The sequence below is a fragment of the Hermetia illucens genome, chromosome 2 (genome assembly GCF_905115235.1).
Source record: "Hermetia illucens chromosome 2, iHerIll2.2.curated.20191125, whole genome shotgun sequence".
In the NCBI taxonomy this organism is placed as follows: domain Eukaryota; kingdom Metazoa; phylum Arthropoda; class Insecta; order Diptera; family Stratiomyidae; genus Hermetia; species Hermetia illucens.
The window spans coordinates 22,533,092-22,554,677 of record NC_051850.1 but is presented as its reverse complement, the minus strand read 5'-3'; the positions used below and the strand labels follow the sequence as shown (position 1 = coordinate 22,554,677).

General features: G+C 43.1%; 1 protein-coding gene across 3 annotated transcripts in view; it reads right to left on the bottom strand.

Moving 5' to 3' along the window:
- The window catches only part of LOC119648128 (calcium-binding protein E63-1), a 207,051-nt gene extending 185,853 nt beyond the window's left edge, over positions 1-21,198 (bottom strand). Inside the window, exon 1 of one of the 3 annotated variants that reach the window (XM_038049656.1) lies at positions 20,684-21,198. Coding sequence is in view for 2 of the 3 variants with exons in the window: in XM_038049657.1 (XP_037905585.1) it covers positions 20,684-20,707 (24 nt within the window). In the remaining variant the exon portion in view is untranslated. The remainder of the gene's footprint in view (positions 1-20,683) is intronic. The other 2 variants (XM_038049657.1, XM_038049663.1) reach the window with 2 other exon arrangements.
- Between the last annotated feature and the right edge of the window lie 388 nt (positions 21,199-21,586).

Below are 21,586 nucleotides of genomic sequence, written 5' to 3'. Positions count from 1 at the left end.
GACAAACATCCGGTAGCCCTGATGCCGACCGATCATATGGTTTCCAGATTCGTCTTTAAAGAGACATACACTGTCGTAATCACCGAAAGGGAAGAATGGTCGACAAATGGCCATGAGTATTTTCAGATTACAGACTTAATGATCTTCACCGACGGGTCAGCCATGGAGGGTGGATCGGATGCAGGGGTGTTCTCGGAGAATTCGATTATAGAACTGGCCCGACCCCTCGGAAAAATAACGACCATATTTCAGACGGAGATATATGCCGTTTCATTTGCAGCAGAGGAATGTCTGCGACAAAAATGGACGGGTCGCACCATTCGAATCTGTTCCGACAGTCGGGCGGCATTATCAACACTTAATAGCAACGACATATCAAGCATTTGATGTGGAGTTGTCATCAGGTGCTACTGAAACTTGGCCGACTGAACGAAACATTCCTGATGCGGGTGCCGGGGCACTCTAACATCGCTGCTAATGAGGAGGCTGACCGTCGAGGTTCTGGATCCACAATGGTGGGGCCAGAACCAGCTCTTGGAATCCGACCATCTACTGTCAAATCTACTCTGAAGGGTGAAATTGCAAGGATTCACGTAGCCGAGTGGAGAAGTTTGGACTCTTGCCGGCAGGCGAAAATCCTTGTAAAAAAGCCTATGGTCTAAAGCGGCATTTTTATTGTCCCCAACCATTGAATAGGCGATTTATAGGGACAGTATGGGCCTAACAATGGCCTGAATGCTCGGAGCTGCTGGTCCCCCCCAGTAAACTAAACTAACTAACTAACCTGATTTGCGCGGAAAGCGGTCCATAAACATATATTGGCCTCTCCAGGCGAACGACTCCACCTATCAGGCTTGATGAACATCAAAACACAAAGGGGTGGGGAGGCAATACAGACTCGAATCACTACCTCGTTGACATGGTTCGCCAAGTTGGAATAACAATGCCACCTCACATCCCCTCAAATAATCATGTGAGAGTGAACAGTGAAGCCATCTATAACAGAGTCCTCCGTAACACTTATAAGGAGGAAATGAATGTCGCAATAACCGCAGCTAACAGATGTCCTCGAGATGAAGCATCGACAAGCTATCTTCACAACCACTTGAAAAAATTTATCATTGGTACGGCGATACGGCGACAAACATATTTAGTCCTAATGTAGTAAACCAGCAACGAAGCGCAAGAATCCTGCATACCGGGCAATGCTGCACTCCCAAAGAACGCGGGCATGCGCAGAAGCGTATCACGAACCCCGTCGAGTGGAGAAGCGAGTTCACAGTCAGAAGCAGGAAGCCTGGGAAAATCAACAAGTCAGTGAACTGAAGAAGTCCAGGGACCAACCGGACTAGGCACGGAAGATTACAAATAAGTAAGCAGGATGAAATCTTATGCACCTCGATGCTCATCCTGTCGACACAAAGAGGGAAATCTGATTTCAAACAAAATGGGCATATTGGAGCGATGGGTTGAGTATTTTGATGAAGTGCTCAACAACCAAAATATCGGCGAGCTGAAAGTCCCGCCAACTGAAGATGACGGACAAATACTGCCACCATCAAGCATAGAAGAAACAGTCCGCGCAATTTATCAGCTTAAAAACCATCAGTCATCAGGAGCTGATAGAATTACAGACGAATTGGTTAAATATGGAGGCGACCAATTACACCAAGCGATTCATCAATTTATGCTCAAGGTGTGGGACAGCGAATCAATGTCTGACGAATGACAAAGGGGCATTATCTGTCTCATACATGAAAAGGAGGATACCAGACAGTGCAGCAATTATAGAGGTATCAACAGTACCATCTATAAGATATTCTCCGCTGTCTTGCTAGGTCGGAAAACCTCATACGCCCAGAACATCATTGGCCCATACCAAAGAGGCTTCTCTCCCAATCGGGTGTGATAGACAAACAGACAGACGGACAGAGAATATGCTATGGTTATAGAACCATCTCGGATGAAGCGACCTATGCAGTAGCCGGAATAATGCCGATTGACATTTTGGCCGATGAGATGGCATGTATCTATGATGGACCCGATTCTTCCACTGATCGGCACGTGAAAAACGCCAAAAGATGGGCCCACAGATTGATTCCCAGCATCAAGGTGTAGACGCAGAAAACGCATGATGAGACAAACTATGATCTCACGCAGTTTCTCACGGAACATGGCGGTTACCGTAAATACCTCTACAGGTTTAAACTGGACATCTCACCCAACTGTCCCAGCTGCGACGGCATTCCGGAGGACACGGACCATGTTCTCTTCCATTGTCCTAGTTCGCTGAGGAAAGGAAGAGTCCAGAGGAGACATTGGGAGGAACAATAGCACCGGAAAATACTTTACCAGGATAGCTGGAATGCAGTGAATGACATGGTAGGGCGCATTCAGTGCAGATTGAGAGAGGCAGAGGAGCCAAAAAAGGCGCCGTTGCGAATGCAATCGATGGGCGAAGGGGGAGGCTAGAACCATGTCCACCCCGCGACGAAATACTTTGTGGAGGATTTAGCGGATAAAAATCCCACACGCTGGAACATGTGTGCCAATGTCTTTATAAGTTTTCCAGCTCTGGAAAAAACACGGCTCGATTCCAATAAAGTTTTGTTTCACACAAAACCTTAAAAAGAATACAAACAAACAAGAATACAAACAAAAATCAAAGTTGGCGCACAATCCATCCCTTCAACCCTTAAATATTTGAGAGTAATGATTGACAGAAGACTGGACTTTAACGACGAAATCTATGAGTGATAACATGACCGTCCGGTTGTGGATAAAAACCGGCTCAACAGGTTACGGTGGGTGGGTCACTTAATCCGTATGGATGAGAACGATCCCACCCGGAAAGTCTATAAGGGCAATACCTATTGTAGAAAAAGAAGACGAGGCAGACTCTGCCTGAAATGGAGCGATAGCGAAGGCCAGGACGCCAGACAGCTTTTAAGGATATCGAATTGGTGGTCCTCGGTGCAAAACTGGGATGTCTAGCGTTCCTTATTAGCAAGTTATCATTTCTCACAACTTCTCCGCGGCGCTACCCCGTGTTTACTGAAATATCCTCATTGACCAGACATGACCATAGCAAGCTATATCGCTGATCCAGCGCAACATCTTCGTTACCGCAACCGCCAGACTTTGGTATCGTGCATTTGGATCCGTAGAGGACGACAGGGGGAACGAAGTTACAGTAGATGGGTTTGAGACGCTCGTCGATGCGTCGACCTCAAACGACGTCGTTTTTGAATCCAATACATATAGCTTACCGGGAAAAGATCAGAAATGATTATCGAATAAGAAAGGTAAATTTTATCAAGTGATATAGTGCAAATATACTTAAATAACCTTATCATAACCCGTCTTTGACAATGCCCTAATTTTTAATGTTAAAAATTGCAGATTTCTACGGGAGCAGGTGAAATTTCTAGGTCATTCAATCAATTCTGAATGCAAACAATCCGATCCAGACAAGGCGAAAGCGATCGTGAGCTTTCCGCTGCTAAAAACGGTCAAAGACCTTAGAAGGTTCATGGGTATGGTAAACGCTTACCATCATTTCCTTCACAAGCTCCTCCACCGGTCTTTACTTGACACCTTCCTGTTTGCTCCTAAGACCAAAAAATCGCGAGAGGTTTTGTAGTCTCCAGAAGCCGTCCAGGTGTTTGTAACCACCAAGCAGCAGCTACTAGACCCAACACCTTTGGAATTCTCTCAACAGGGTGCGCCCCTAGCTATACTAGCCACCGTTGGGTTTCTTTTCAAAACAGTTCAATCCCACTCAACGAAATTACAGTGCCCACGATTGGGAATTACTAGCCGCATATCTGACCATCAAGTACTTCCTTTTTTCCTTGACGGCAGGCAATTCGACTTGCTCATGGACCTCAAGCCCCTTACATTTCCCTTAAGGCAAAAGCCCGACAAACCGTCCCCTCACCAATTTCGGCACTTACCCTTCATAAACCAGTTTATTGTCCCGAATCTCCGAGATCATCATCCCAGCTGCAGTGGATTTTTCGGCAATCGCTGTGGGCCAGAAGGATGACGCAGTTCTTCGGAGCCTACAGTCGGACTTCAAAGTTCAAGGAGTTCAGCATCTCCGACTCACCTTCCTTTATTTACTGCGAGAACTCCGAAAGGGGACCTCGCCCATATTTTCCGCCACATTCCGAAAGTAAGTGTTTTGCTCGGTGCACGATCGTACGTACCCCGGCATTCGGACAACAAACCGGTTAGTCTCCAGGAAATACTTCTGGTGCGGTTCATGTACAAGGACATGGATTTCTGGGCGAGGGAGTGCATCACATGCCAAACGTGTAAGGTCCCTAGGCATGCTAAGAGGGAAGTATGTGTATTCCCTAAGTTAGCAAAGCGCTTCCACACCAAATACGCCGACATTGTAAGCCCTTTACGAGACTCGCACAGAGTAAATTTTGATAAATTTGGTGTTTCCGCCATAATCATAGACTGGGGAACGGAATTCAAATCTACTCCCCAGCCAGCGACCCACACCCCTAGGGAACTTTGTCTGATGTCACCCTGAACCGCTTTAGCTTTACCATACGAAGGCATAAAACAAGGTTTCATAAAAATACTTTTCTAAGTGTCAGTTGGCCATGGAAGTAGCGTTGGCCAAGTTAGAAAAATTGAATTTGTTTTAATTTAAACCCACATGTGCTGAAATAGGCATCACCTTTAGGAAGCCTATCACGGACTGTATTTATTTTCTCGGCGAAAATTTCGTCCTCTTCTGCGTTGAAAATGTCATTTGATGCACTTCGAGGTGAGCCTCATTTTGAATCAATCTCCAGTTCATGAGGGCCAGCCTGGGGGATGACGTTATTATTGACAATAGTTCCATGCCTGCTTTCGACATACATACTTCCCAAAGTTTGATAGCATGGTGCTGCAAGAATCAGAATAGTTTCCTCTTCAAGGGCCGTACGTCTACATCTTAAATCTAATCTGGTAACTGATAAGACGACCCCTTCCCCAGATGTTGATAACATTTAGTTAGTCAACGGAAAATTGAAATTACCAGGTTACTAGCCCACAAATCAGGGAAGCTTTGAATAACACGTTAATCCGTAACTCATAAGGAGGCTTCAAACAGCAGGTAAGCTTAAAGAAGTCTACAGAAAAGCACATTCTTCTTGTAACACCACTGTGAAATGTGCTGTCCGGAACATGATAGTGTCAAAAGTGGAAGAATCTAATAATGCAGATAATCCATCAGATGCAATCTTCTTATGTTGGTAGCGATAGCCCGACTTCATTCATAGATGAACCCCTTTTCCTCCGTAAAATAACACGCAAGATCACCGTGACTGGAGTTGAAAGTAGTGGCCTGGAAATATGCCATCTATGAGGAAGCATCCGAAAAAACGGAATAGCAATCCAATTGTATCTCAGATGGCTGTATCTTTAACTCGCGTATTTACTCCCGGCCAACTCAAATAGAATGCCAATGTGTCCATGCGTTTATGACGTCTGGGGTTCTGAATTTTCAACTTATTCTCAAGGTTTCCGGAAGCATAGAAGTTAAGGAGGACTTGCTTCCAGACCAGCTCTTTTCCAGTATGTTACTTCATATTCATATTCATATATTGAAGATAGAATGCTTCGTCTTTAGATATGCAGGTTGTCGATTGTCCCCTTTGGGAAGTGAGGGCTGATTAAACTGGTACCTCAGGTTTATTTCAAGGTTTTCTTTACTGCGCTCCAGGGAAATATTGCGAAGGTTTCCCTGGCTCGGTTGCTTTATCGCGGATACGATGTCCAATCGTATTACCACAGACGAATGTATGTCTGAACATTCAATTCTCTATCCTAAAATAGCTTAAGATGCATAGGTTTCTTGATACAGGAAGGTGGAGCAGTTGTTTATGGGCTAAATCTGTTGCCCCATTATTGGAGGTCATACTGAAGTGTCTGCGCATTAACAGTTCAGTTTTCAATTTTCTCTTGTCTGCGACAAGAACATTATTGGTCATTTTCGCTATAGCCATTGATAAAAAATAGGGGTCGACATGGGTTGGACGCAGTCTTTTGGGTGCTAGTAAAGCAGCTTGCTTGAGGCATACTCCAAACACATTCTCCAGAATGTTGTCGTGCAAAAGCAAATTTTATTTGAGCTACCTCTGATGTAATCTACTGACAGCCCCTAATTACGACTCTAGCTTTGTATCTCTGGATGTGTGTTCATAGAGTGAAGTATTTTCGGAGTATAATAGTATTAGATGGAGGATAATAGTAGACAAACCTTTCGGGGAGCTACCTAATTCTGGTCCAGGAATACGTTGACGATATAGGGCAAATATAAGCACAGACTATGTGACAGAATCAAATGGAGACTGAGAACTACGAATAAATCATGCAGCAGGACGTAGCCGAGGATTAACTAAGCTAAGACCGTCACAGTACCGTTCACTAGGATGCCCAAGTTTGATCACTTAAGAGCCAGTAGACTATACGACATAGAAGTTAATTACGAACGGTATTGTTACTCTTGACATTGTGTGCATCAATTTAGAGTCACATGTATTATTTAATAACATATTTCTCCAAATATTTATTTCTCTGAAAGGCCCGAAGCGTGGGTAGTAGCTTAGAAAAAATTTACCACACCTTCAGCCACAAGCAGAAATGATTTACCATTAATTGGTTCATTGCATATTTCAGTGGTACGTCTGGTTAAGGTCAGTGAGGATTCCTAGGAAAAAATACAAGATGAAACACAAATTGTAATTATACAAATTTTGGATATATTGAAGCAGACATTCTAGTCGGATTGAATTTTTTTTTCATCAATCGTGAAAGTAGCATCTGTATCTATCTAATTCACACATAGTAAATTTTCCTCTTCAGCAAAGACCGCCAGCTTTCACCCTATTTTTCAGTTTATGTACTTAATTTTAAATTTCTTCACTTATGTACATAATTCATAGTCATGACGAGCTCTATGAATTAGATAAATGGGATGAGAGCCACCTGATGGACGATTGGAGTGTTACTGATAGCAGCATCATGGCGAGTTAGTATATGGAGCAATTAATCGTATTGTTAAACGAAACCGCCAGTCGAAAAACTACTCATTGCTGCATTGATTTTCATAGGATTAATGTTGACCCAAAATCGATTTCATCTGTTGTTTCACCTTAAGTTAGGGATTCTAAGAATTAGCGCAGTATACCATATAATGTTTCCCACGTATGCAGCTATGCAATCATAAGAATCATCAAGGTTGAATTGAAAAAAATCCTGGCAGTCACCCGCATCCATTAAAAAGTTATGAAGCCTCAAATGATGGAGGGGGGAGCGAAGAGATACTTTGATGTCATCGCCTATAGTTTGATTGGGAAGAAATGGAGAGTATGCAAAAGGTATAGGTCTATCCTTCCTCTCCCATAGTCATCTCCTCCCTGCTCTCTCTTTCTCCATGAATAGGGTTGGAAAATCAAGCTTTATTTTCAGGCATTATAACTTTTCAAGTATGCCGACCACCACGATTATTCAATGGAGTAGGAACTTGTCCCTCCATACCCCCACTCTCTTAGAGGTCATTAAAAAGTTAAAAGTTAAACCCTACCGTTGTTGATATTATCAACACCGAAGAGAGGGTGACCGCCGCAGTTCTTTTATGGTATAAACAGAGGCCCTGGCCTTCCTCCTATATACCCACCCCCCTTCCCCTCCTCCTATATCCCCACCCTCTTGAAAATTCTAGCTTTACCATGACGCTATTAAAAAGCCCCACTTCGAGGTGCGTTAACTATTTAAGCGTAGTGATAGCCACCAAATTTCACCTTCCATATTCTCCCTTGGTGGGATGAAGTTGAAAAGCCAACTTATATCTGAAACAACAACTTAACTTTGCGCACTAACTTTGTCATTAATGACATTTCCAAAAAAGCAACATCAAGGCCTCCTCAATCCTCCCTTCCCATACCAAACGAAAAGGTTCCTCAAAATATATATCAGATAATAGTATACTGTTATACTGATTAGACGGTAGATGCTGCTGGAATGACATGTTGACGTGTTTATTTGTGATTATGCTCTGCAATAAAATCAGACTTTTTCAGTCAATTCGTCAAATTTGTTACTTTACTAGCATATGGTGTTGAAAAGGTTAAATGAAAATCGGCGTTCGGTCCAAAACGAAATATCGATAGATAGGCAAACCCATTGAGAGAGAGAAGAGAGTGATTATCCCGGGTCCTGAACCTTCTTGGAGGAGGTGGAGCGAAATAGAGGTTTGAGTAAAACTAAGTTGTGGGAAACCCGCATAATTTCCAACCCAGCTGTGCATTTTCCTTTAACTTCCATACTCATAGCACACAAGTAGATGGTTCTTTATTCGAAGACATTCAAAAAATTTCAGTCTGATTCTCAGGGAAACCGACGTAGAGCCAGTTGAATATTTGATAACCGGCGGAGCGTCTCAAGCATCAGTGCTGGACCCACTACTTTGGAACGGGATATACGACCATGTCCTGCGCATCAAACTTCCGGGAAAAATTACCCTTATCGGCTATGCAGGCGACATCGCAATTGCTGTCGTGGACAAACATCTGGAGGGGGCTATCTGGGCATATGAGACATCGGTTAGGCTGATCAAGGATTGGCTGGATTAGATTTAGTGGAGCACAAAACTGGGCAGCATGTGATAGAGTCCAAGCCTTTCATTAAATACCTCGGCGTTATGCTGGATCATCGATTGACCTTCAAGGAATACTTGAGCTATGCAGGCGAGAAAGCAACGACAGTTGTAGCTGCGTTAACTGACATGATGCCCAATGTTGGAGGACCCGAACCACCGAGGAGCCCGCTGCTAGCTAGAGTGTATTCATCCATTTTATTATATGCAGCACCCGTTTAGACAAAAGCCCTTAATATTCAGGCATATAGGAGAAAATTATCTTCAGTATGTCTGGGTGCGTTAAGAGTTACTAGCGCATTCCGAGCAACGTCAGACCAAGTAGCTTTTATAGTCGCGGGAATGATACCCATTAATATTTTGGCTGAGGAGATCGACGACGAGAGAAAGAAAGAAAGAAAGAAAGAGCGCGCACAATCAGGGTGTGGCAGGAACACTGGGATAATTATCATAAGGGGAAGCGGACGTACCAGCTGATTCCAAATATCCAGCGTTGGATCACGGACAGCCATGGAGATGTCCACTATCACTTGATCCAATTTCTAACTGGTCATGGTGGATACCGCAGATATTTACATGTTTTGGACACGAAAATTCTCCCTTATGTCCTGAGTGTATAAACGAATACGAGGATCCGGAGCACATACTCTTCGTATGTCCGAGATTTGCAAATGAGAGGAAACAGTTTCAACTTCTCTTAACAAGACGTTTACAAGTGGAAACGATTATTCCGAAAATGCTCAAATCCCAAGAAATGTGGAATGCAGTTAGGCCGCATAAGCTGTATTCAGGAGGAGCTGCGAAGACTAGAGCGATTTCGAAAAAGTAGCAGGGAGCAAGCAATTCTTACTATAAGAGTAAGACGGCAGGGTTTTAACCCGCCCACGATGTAATATATCTAGATAGTTCCGTGGGGCATAACGGGTGCGGAGAGGTGGTTTTAGTGGCTTAAAGTCTCTATGCTTTCAACCTCCATAAAAAATAAGGCTTTGTTTCACATATCGTAAGTAGAAATGGAGTAATCTTTGAATGTAAGGACTTAGACGAGATTACTAAACAATAAAAAATTTGCCAAGCTTTACGTTCACAACTAGAAATGCAGTCAATGCAGGAGACAGATATTCTACGACTAAAGAAAGCGCAGGCGGCATATACCATAAATTACATTGATAAGTCTAACTATTGAAGCAGCGAAGAAGTTCGGATCGATTGGGTCACCTGCGGTCTGAGGGAACAGATACCTCAAAAAAGATGCTTCAAGTGCTTGCAGTTTAAGGTTACGGTGAAAAGATCTGCCAGTGTACACGATAGGTGCTAGCTGTGGCGCAAATGCGGAAACAAAGATCACATTGTAAAAGACTGCGGAGAAAAACCCAACTGTCTGTTCTGCAGGCAAATAAGTGCCATTGATAGGCAACAGCACGTGACCAGTATTGCGGAAGGCGATCGACATTATGTGCAAATGAGATTCTTATAACTAAACATAAACCATTGTCAGGCGACTCGGGACCTGCTCACCCAGAAGGTATTTTGAAACAAAATTGACGTCGCCATTGTCCACGAGCAGTACAAAGATCTAGATAGTGGAGTTTAGGCTGCGGATAAGAGCGGAAAAGCGGTCATATGAAAATGCAGAAATCCTGCCATAGGAGGAACCACGAAGATTGTCGATAGTGGCTTAACAAGAACAAAGATAGGTGGAACGTCTATCTAGAGTTGCTACAATAAAGGGACTACGCTAAAGGATCCGTGATAGATGTCACATTTGTTAGCCGTATTTTAGCTAAAGATCTCCAGTGGTACGTCAATGAATAATATACACACAACGACCGATTACCAAATTTTTGGAGGAACTCTGAAATTAGAAAATGTCGCAGGGTCTGCTTCAAGTTGGAACACGAACTATACTTTCCAAGCCTGTAGTAAAGTATTTAGGCGTAATGATTGAGTGTGCAGCAACCAAACCATATAACACCGGGACACTGATTACGAGAATGCTACCAGAAATAAGTGGCCCAAGGCCGACCCGACGGCTCCCTATTTCGAGGAGAAAGATTGGAGCTGTGTATATATAAGTGCACTTCGAGCCTGTTGTGCTTACAGAACAATATCCGTAGAAGGAATGATCCTGATTGATATTCTGGCGAGAGAAGGACAACGTCGTTACGATCGAGCGTATCTCACCGGAGAATCTCCTGCCCGTCGGCGGTAGTTAGCATGAACTGAAAGTATGAACGAATTTCAGGAAAAGTGCCGGAAGAATTAGAAAAAGGCCGCTGCACCCACAGAATCATATGGGAGATATGAAAATGGATCGAGCGACCACACGACAAAATAGGTTTGGACGAAGGTTATCGATTTGACCATGATGATTCCCCACATTCCCCAAAGAGCCATTTTATTTCAATATCTGAGTTTCACAGCTTAGAGAGTTGTATTTAAAGCTGCAACCGAAAACATCATGCAATATATGTTGAAGTCGAAGGGGATATGAACTGAAGTCGAAAAGAGGATTACAGCTTAGGCAGGAAGAAGTCAACTGAAAGAAATTCTGATCCAGCTCGGCGACATAATATTACACTATATGGGAGTCCCACGAAGAGAATGGAAGGAGAAGGAGGTGGTTTTATTGAGTAAGAGCCCCACATAATCATCTGACAGAAGCAAGCGGTAGCTTTTGAAGCTTTCAACCTTTCACCGGCAAAAACAAAGACAGACAGGCAGATAAACATTGAACGGATTTCAATGAAGTTTTGTTTTACACAAAACCTTAATTATTCGGGAAAAAAGTGTGCACAGTTTAGAATGTCAGGGATAAAGTAAGGTTCTCGGAGTGCACGGGAGATCACACCCTTCTTAGTTAGAGGGTAAAAATGGCCCCGGGGCTGCAGAAAGAGAACAAGTGATCGGGGTGAAAATTACTCGGAAAATCCCTGTTGAGAGCTATGCGGACTCCGCATGTTCCTTTTATTTCATTTAAATTTCTATTCCGGGCTCGGGTGGAATCACTCCCTTTTCCCTTCACTCATCAGATCTGAGTAAGGGAATTTAAACTTTGACCTTTTTTCAAATTTTACAATTTACAATTACGCCAGAAATTAGACGCAGTAGAAGTTTCCCCAAGCGTTTTCCAATCATTTCATCAAGATATTAGATGATCGAACGTATAAATAATACTTTATTCTCCAATAAATGTGATAATAACTAACTAACTAACTAAAGCACAAAAAAATCATTTTAACTCCACCGCGAAGTTTTTAACTATAATTAGTATCTTCTCTAACATTAAGTCATCTATTGAAAAATGTTATAACATACACGAGCCTCCATGTGTACAGGTGCATGTGTGGAGATGATAATTTCTCCGCTATTCTGATACGCGACCGATGCATTTCTGAAGCAAGATCTTGTCTAGATCTGGTACATGATCTTTTCCAAACCCAAATTGAATGTGCGAGGCTCCAATTGCTCCTAAGATCGCATGCCTTTCTAAATAGTGCGGGTGAACTATTTATAGATACTCAGAAAGTTAGGTTTCAATTTTAAATATTTTCACCTGACTTTTGTTTATTTTTGATTAATGAAAAGCAGTGGCTACTATCATGGCGCCCACTCAGGAAGCCCAATATTTGCCCGATGACAGATGGATACAATGCTGTTTTGTCTATTTGCATATGTTTATTGTAGAATCTCGAGCGTGGCTGGAATTTATAGCAATTTTGTAAGTATTGTGGTGCAGCTTCCATATTGGCGTCCTAGGAGTTCAAAATACTTTCAACGCGTGCAGATTGAGGATAGTGAAATTTGAGGATGGTCAAAGATTCTTTCTTGCGATTTGATTATCCTTCGGAGATATAAAATGATGTGACCATATTAGAAGATAAATTTGTGACAAACAATAAACGATATTGGTAGATAGATAGACAGAGTGCCGAATTATCCTTTGGTTTTTCACTTCAAAAGCATGCGTACAGTCCTGACGATAGGAGGGGAGGAAAGGGATCTAATAAGGAATTCAAGTTCGTTGTAAAAATAGAAGAGCTCTTACCAGTATCTGCTGGAAGAAGTTTGTGCTGGTACCTCAGAGAAAATGGTGAAGCTCTAGGTAGGAGCTGGAAGCTTTTCAGATTGACAGTGCGATATTGGACTTGGCTAAAAATTATGAATTTGAAGAATACATCAAATTCAGGCAACTGAAACCAAATTGGGAGGTCTCTAGCAAGGAGTGATAGTCGCTATTATCTTGCTGCTTTTATCTATAGCTACCTGGAGAAAACAGTGCTCTGGTATGACATGATAATGATCTCAAGAGTATATTACTCCCAAGGATATAAAATAGGACTCTCTATTGCAACCGGGCGGAAGGGAGGCATACAACGAAGTAGCTAAAGATATTATTAAGGGCTCGCATAATTTTCACCCCAGTCCCGGTTTTTCTCGCTACGGTTCTTCGCCCACCATGTATGTATAATATATTTGGGAAGCTCTGAAGAACTGGACATTCTAAGCTTAGACAATGAACCTGTTCAATGTATTAAGCACAGTCGACAAGTCATCGAAATAACATTCCCACTGCAGTTACTCCAGAAACAATATCACACTTTCGGCCCACGAAACATGGAACCTCTTCTACTTCCAAGATAGGGTTATGCAACCGAATCAGGTTTCCTGACAAGTGTATCAAGAGAAACGTCGGTATTGAGAAAAGAAACGAAATTGCAAGAAGTTTTTGATTATGCGGAAAAAAGAGAAAATACCGCCGTAGAATTGTGAGAGGGGGGCGGACAAATATAGGAGCGGGTGGCAGCGAATGACAAGGGCATTCCTCAACCGAGATCTAAAAACCAATTTGGCGAGACCCTGGAAAAGACCAGTTAAATGCTTATCAGGGAAACAGTTTTACATAGAGTCAAACTCGCTTGAGGTAACCGCGTACTAAACTAAAGAGAGACGAGAGAGAACGGTTTGTAGGGAAAAAACGGCATACCATCCACTTGAATTGTATTTTTCAGCTAACATTCAAAATTAAAACTCTGGACCGGTGGTAATTAATAACTCCATCTTAGAGACTGACATTTGGCACGTAAAATAGTGTCTTTCGATTGGGTTAAAGAGGTGTTTAATTTCTTCTATAGTCACAAATCTGCGGTTCCTTGTGGGATCATTCCTACTTTGGAATAACGCGAATAAATATCCTGAGATAGATACAAGTATACCAAACAATCTGTAAGGCACCTTCATCATCATCAACGGCGCAACAATCGGTATCCGGTCTAGGCGTGCCTTAATAACTCCAGACGCCCTGGTTTTGCGCCGAGATCCACCAATTCGATATCCCTAAAAGCTGACTGGCGCCATCGCTCCGTTTCAGGCAAAGTCTACCTCATCTTCTTTTCTTCTTTCCTTAAGGCACCTTACTCAATAAAATTTTCAAATGGTTTCCTATGCAGATGATAAACATATTCAGGTACGACCCAAACCCATAATAAAGAAGCCTTGATGAAACTAAACGGGGCAGCAAGAGCAATCGACCGTATTTTGACGTCAATTGACCTCGCTGAAAATAAGGCCAAACGATGATACAGTCTAGAAGCCGAAGAAAACCCCGGAACAACCTGGATTCACTAATAATAAATGATAATAAGGGAAAAAGAAATCAATTCAGTTGTCTTTATTAAAAATACTAACTTAATTAAAATAGGAAATATATATATATGATGAGCTAGAAACCTCCTAGAATATATGGGCAAACCGAGGTGACCCAGGCGATTATCCAAAGGAACAATACAAATGGGACATCGACTGCCTGTAAAGCAACGAAACAGAGGGTATGATTTAATTAGCAAGGCTAGTAAAGGGTTGTAAGGCTTTTTAAAATAAACAAGTCGGGAAACCGGAAGCTGATATGAAAGGTTTTGTGTGTTTTCCTTTATAAAGACTTTTAAGTGTGAATTTGTCCCACCAGTATGTAACACGTAATATACGCATATATTATGTGAGAATATCCACTTTCGGGTGATATTGACATCCAAAACTTGAATTTCCAAAGAAGTGACAACTTTGCCCTATTATAGCTTTGTTAGTAATGGTGCGATTTCAACCGAACTTGGTAGGATTAAGCTCTATATTACGGCTCACATTGCTGCAAAATTTCTTGGCACTAGGACGAACTTAATGGGGGTTCTGCAGCTAATTACTGAAAATCATAGTAATATACTATTATTAACTTTATTTGAAGTAATATGGGTATGGAAGGTATTTCGGAGCCTAGCCACCATATAGTGGCAACCTCCTGATTTTTTTCAGATTTTCCAGTTGAGAGGTTTCTGAGAATGGCCCCGTTAAATAAATGGTCACTTTCGAGCCCTCAAACTCTCCGCCTTCCCAACAAATCTCAAAACCCTTTGGCTTCGGAAAGTACTAATCGAGACCTTTCATTTGATACCCCAAATGACTATATTTGGTGAAAAAAAAATGTACACCCCCCTTTTGCCCCCCTTAAATTCGACGTAACAAGATGAAACTTACTGTATGCGTGAGCGTTCACAGTTCTCACCTTTCCACCAAATTTGGTATCAATCACAGCTACAGTCTCCGAGAAAAATGCAGACAGACAGACAGACGGACAGATAGGAGTGTGAGGAGTGGCCAGATCTCCCATCAGGCGCGACCCCAGCTGGCAGATTGGGACATACCTATTGATGCGTAAATATGTGTTCATGCACTTTTATTTTCTGACTGTGCATGGGCTAGTGTTTGCTCATCTATGGTGCGTGGACCAAAGTGGCTATGGGAAGGACACCCAGAAAATAAAACCAACATGGACGAATTCAGAAGGAGTAAAGTTATGGTGCAGGAGCTCGGAACCCCAGTACCGGCGGCTTTTGGGAGTGAGCAAGCGAGCTCCCGGCCGTCGATATCCCTCGACCACAGTGCCTCGATGGTGGACAACTTGGCCTCCGTGGCATCTAATACTACAGGTGTTTTAGATTTGGAGAAGGATGCGTTCAAACGAAGCACAACTCTGCCACGAACACCAATTGCAAAGGCAAAGAATGATGGGCTAAAAGGAGATAGCTGGCCAAAAAAAGGCGACTTCGACACCCATCGGATTTACTCCATTCAGGAGAAGCTCATCAATTTTGCGATCTTCTCCAATACAAAAGCCAGCAAACGAGAAAGCTCATGGGAGCTCAGCAATTGGAAAAGGTGAAGGAGTCAGTAAAAGGAGTAATCTGGCCAGGACTCACCGAGAACAGAGTCCTGACCCAGAAGAACTACCTTTTATGCAGCTTGGGACTAAAATAGTTGAGCTGTCCAAATTCATCAAGGACAAGCACAACGTACACCAAGCCAAGAACATGGTGAGAACCATCAGGGTGCTTTTCAATAGGTCGCAGGAAGAAATAAGAAAACCTAAGGAAAAGCCGGACATACCAGCCCGAACAGTGTCACAGGCGACCCAAGTGACACCAAAGCCCAAAGTCATCAACCTTCGCTCAAGTAAGAGAGTGCGATACAAAGAGGGGGAAGCTTTGGGGAATCAACAGGCACCAAAAAGAAAAAAGGAGTCTTGACCAGTCCAATAAACGAAACTAAAAGTTCAGATAGACCTAAAGTGCCCAAAGTAGGAACGTCGCCTAGCGAAGCGAAACCGAAAGAAAATAAGAGCGGTGATTGGACTAAGGTCGTGAACAAGAAAAGAAACAAAAAACCAAAGGTGCGAATTCGCCCGGAGGCAATTGTAATCTCCAGCAGAGGACATCTAACGTACGCGGAGATACTGAATAAGGTGAAATCTGACCCCGACCTAAAAGACCCAGGCGGAAATGTCAGCAAAATCCGGAGGACCCAGAAAGGGGACCTCATGTTTGAGCTGAGAAAATCCAGCCTGGGAAAAACTGAGGAGAATGTCCCAAAAACATGAGGTCTACATACAGTGCAATTGGAGGAATTCAGCGAAGAATCGTGAGTCTAAGAAAGCTTATGGCGGTACTCAAACGCAATCCGCGCAGAAGTTGTTGGCCGTGGGGAAGGTTCGGATTGGATGGGTTATTTGCCGACTAAGGGAACAGATCTCTTTAAAAAGGTGCTTCAAATGCCTAATGTTTGGATACTTCGCGAAGGCATGCGCCACCGGTATCGATCGGTCCGATCGATTCGAAGGTGTGAGGAAGAACGACATATTGCCAAGGAGTGCAATAAAGACCCCAAATGCATTTTATTCGAAAAAAAGGAGGGAAGAGATAATCGGCATATTGCCGGAAGTGATAAATGCCCAGAATTTAGGAAGGCGTTAACTGTAGTGAAAAAATGAGGTTAATACAAATAAGTCTCAATCATTGCAAGGTCACACAAGATTTGCTTGCGCAGTACGAATCCGCGATAGAGATTGGTATCATTAATGAACCGTACAGAAATATCTACGGTGGTGTATGGGTCACATTTTCGACTGGTGGAGCGGCCTTATAGGCGTGCGGTCGTCTAGCCATACAATATCGCATGGGTCAGGCGGCTAGTGACTTTGTGCGGGCAAAAATAAGCGGTGTATTCGTATATAGGTGTTACGCCACACCGAGCCTCACATTGCCTGAGTTTGTAGCCCTGTTAGACGATCTTGTTCACTACGCAAGAGGACGAGGTCCAAAGATGATAGCCGGTGACTTTAATGCGTGGGCTATCGAGTGGGGCAGCAAAGAGACTAACACAAGGGGGCGGTGCGTATTAGAAGCATTCGGCCAGTTGGATGCAGTTCTGGCCAAAGAAGGCGATGTAAACACTTATCGGAAAGGGGGAACTGGTTCAATTGTAGATCTGACTATTGTCAGCCCTGCGTTAGCACGTGACATATCCTGGCAAGTTAGCGAGGAATTCAGCAACCACCAGGCAATCACCTTTGAACTAAGGACGGAACCATAAGGCAGGAGACCCGCACCCCAGAAACCGAAATCCAAAAGAATACCAGGATGGACTGCAAAAGCGATGGATGAGCAAACATTCATAGAGGTGTGGCTAGACTTTCCTAGCAAAGCGGGCACATCCACGGATAGAGCTCTCCATGTTACACAAAGCATCTCTAAAACATGTGACGCGTCGATGGCTAGGAGATGCTTATTCTCCACTAGAAGACCCAATTATTGGTGGAATAGCCAACTTGCCAGCCTTCGATCGATTTGCCACAGAGCCAGACGAACGACTCAGAGGGCAATAAGTAGGATTTATCAAGGGCAAAATGAGCATGCCTATAGGGAAGCTCGTAAGAACCTCAAGCTCGCCATCCAGCGGAGTAAGAGGGAATGTTTAAAGGAGCACTGTTCGGAAGCGAACATAAATCCGTGGGGTAGCGCCTTTTAAATCGTGATAGGACGATTCAGGGGTCGATCGTCTCCGCGGATCACGTGCCCTATGCTCTTGTTGAAAAAAATCCAGGGGTTATTTCCCCAGCAAGAGAGAGGTACTGCCACCTTCTAGCGCCCCCTGAATGTGACGCCGATTCCACCAATCACGAAGGATGAGCTGCTGGAGATCTGCAGTCGAATAGGCGACAGCAAAGGCCCAGGTCTGGGCGGCATACCGAATAAGGCCCTCAAACTTGCCGTCAAATGTAGACCAGATATGTTCGTCGAGCTGTTCGAAACGTGCATGTCCGAGGGTATCTTTCCTGCACCATGGAAGCGGCAGTAGCTGGTGCTGCTGCCTAAGGCTGGCAAGCCGCCAGGGGAACCGTCCTCCTATAGACCCATATGTCTTCTAGACACTATGGGGAAAATATTAGAGCGGGTTACTCCCAGTCGTCGAGAGCCAAGGGGTTCTTTCAGATAGGCAGTATGGGTTCCGTAAAGCCAGATCAACCATTGATGCAATCAAAATGGTTACTGGCTTGGCTGAAAATGCAATTCACGGAAGGTGTTGTATCAGCAAATATTGTGTGGTGATGACCCTGGATGTGAGGAATGCATTCAATTCGGCCAATTTGAACCTTATACGAAAGTCTCTGGCGACGATTGGTGTTTTCACCTACCTAGCCGCTATTATCGATAGCTACTTGAAAGAGCGGACACTCTGGTATAATACCGATGATGGACTCAAGGAGTACGGTGTCTCCGCGGATGTCCCACAGAGCTCTGTACTGGGCCCACTACTGTGGAACATAATGTACAATGATGTACTTAACCTTTTGGTTCCGAAGGAGACCACGGTGGTGGGTTTCATCAATGATATAGCACTGGTTGTGGTCGCAAAGCATCTCAAGGATGATGAGTTGTACCCAAGCGAAGCAATCAGTGTTGTTAAGGCTTGGTTAGAGAATGCTGGACTGGCACTCGCGGAGAAAAAGACAGAAGCGGTCCTCATCACTAAGCGCCGCAAAAGAAATTACGCCTGCATTAGAATCGGGAATCGTATCATCACTTCTAAGCCGGCCATCAAATACTTGAAGGTGATGATAGACGGATGACTCAATTTTAAGTAGCACATAGAGGATACTTGTAAAAAGCATCCACCACGAGTATGGTTCTCGCAAGCCGAACGTAGAAGGACCGCAGCATACTTGCAGGCTGCTCATAGTCAGGGTGATGAGTTCTATCATGCTGTATGCAGTCCTAGTTTGGGGAAAAGCGCTGCAGGTTTTAGGCAATACACATAAACTGAGTACGGTCCTAGGTTCGTGGAAGAAAAGAGGAACCTAAAGGAAACTCTAGGTGAAGTGCTATCACCGGAAAATTTTGTCCGGAGAATGGTGGCTTGTCAGGAAAACTGAGATGCGACCAATTCCATGATGACAGTAATCCAGGATAAACTGCGAAAAACAGAAGTGAGGAAGGCACGGTTATGAACCCCGCGGGTAGACGGAATGAGACCTAGCTAAAGTAAGCTAACTCCGCCCCTTGATGTAATACCTAAAGGTGGTTCCACGGGGTAGGGGGGAGTCGGGGGTGGTTTTAGTGGGTAAAAATCTCACACTCTGGCGTGCCCAGGCCAGAGTCTTTTGAAGATTTCCACCTTCTTAAAAAAAAAAAGACAGACAAACATCGACTCGATTCTAGTAAGGTTTTGTTCCACACAAAACCCTCAAAATGGAAATAGCATGCACCCTGTGAGATACGAGCAGGTTCACAGTTCCTGAAAATCTAAATCTGTCTTTTCTGCTACTCTCTGGATGAAAATCAGCACGAGCAAATTTCTGTATTCATGCAGGGTACTAAGATCTAACTTTCTTTTCTTTCTAAAGATATTTACCACTCTCCATATTTTCAAGATATACTCGAAAATGCATGCATTCATAAAACAAATTTTCACTTAATTTCGAAGCATTTTATCTGTGACTGCTACGTGCGAAACGTGCAGAATCCGTTGAGAAACGAATCCGTATGTATATGCCTACTTCCCCCGCAGTGGTTACTTCCAGGATGTTGCGTGTTATTGCCTCGTCTTCCGACATTCCAAAGCGTTCAAAGATTTCCGCGGAAAAAAAAATCCCGTGAATTTTACCATGTATTTTCCAACCTACGATATTTTCCAAGAGCTATTCTGCCTGGTATAAGAAATATTCAGCTGATCCCACATAAATAAGATACAAATAAACGTTTCATGGATTTAAACATCCACCATCTGACGTTGTCCAAGCATTTTATTCATATTTATATTCTGTGGGACATTTATCCGTTCGTCGTTCTATTCAATTTGGTCATTTTATTGTCTTCTGTCCCACTATAAAAAGATAAAATGAGTATCTGCTATTATTAGCTGAACTTATGAAGGACAAAAGTCAAAAAACAATAAAACAACGGCTGAAATCAGGCGACTAACTCTAAACATTTCTCTTAATATAACGCGGGCATGGAAGCCGAAATGCTGAAATAGCTTTGGAAAGTTTTCCGATGAGACGGACAATACACCAAATGAATTTCTCCACGATTAGTAGACCACATGTGTTTAATGGATAAACCACAATCAAACTCACAAAACTCAGGAAGCTGAGAGTGTGGAGGATGCCTAACACTTCGGTTAGTTACAACTTACTGGTTTGGGCGTCGCTTTCTGCATTGTTACTTATGGAGATTTCAGTGTCCCTAGCGAAAAGATGTGGCGGACGAGGACACTTTAGATTGAAGTCGCGCCTCTAATTAAGGACTTTATAAATTAGTTCCGCACTTCCCCCACTTCACACAACTCACAAGCACAAACGCATCATGAATATCCGTATCTGAACGATGTATAACTCAGTCCCGATCGCGCGGATCTAAGATGACTTTCCACATTTCACTGCACACTTTCCTTTTAAACAGTGCAACGGCTAAACTGAATTGTAGATGAAATTTTCCATATAATAAAGAGTAAACACACCGCAATCGACAATTGGCCTTTCGATTAATACGAAAATAATTCTAATCATGAAAATCTGTTCAAACAAAAAAGATACAAGATCTTGATCGCGCTAAAATCCAAGCAGAAATGATGCTGAAAACTTTCCACTTGGACACCGACAAAATGTGCTTTTTATTGGGGTTTCGAGCCGCCAAATAGCAACACAACACAATAATTTTTTGACAAGATTTTCAGCATTTTCAAATTGGCCACCCGATCGCCAACAAATTCTGTGATATAAGCTCTCAAAAAATCGGTACAGATAAATTTTCAGTGAATACTTTTCAGGCGCAAGTACACATTTAATGATTTTTCACATATTCTTTTATTACTCATTACGCCGCCAGATGCTATAAAACTTGTAGCGAAAAAATATTTATTTCTTGAGAATAGCAATCAACTGACTGAGACGTCTAATGCCTCCAATGCAGGGAGGCTTGCTAGCTTCTGAACACCAAATCCAATTACTATTAGCACCCCCTCCCCCCTTCTGTGCAGCTTTAATGGAAATGTGAAAATATGTAATGTTTATTATTTTTCTGCTCCACAAAAGGTTTG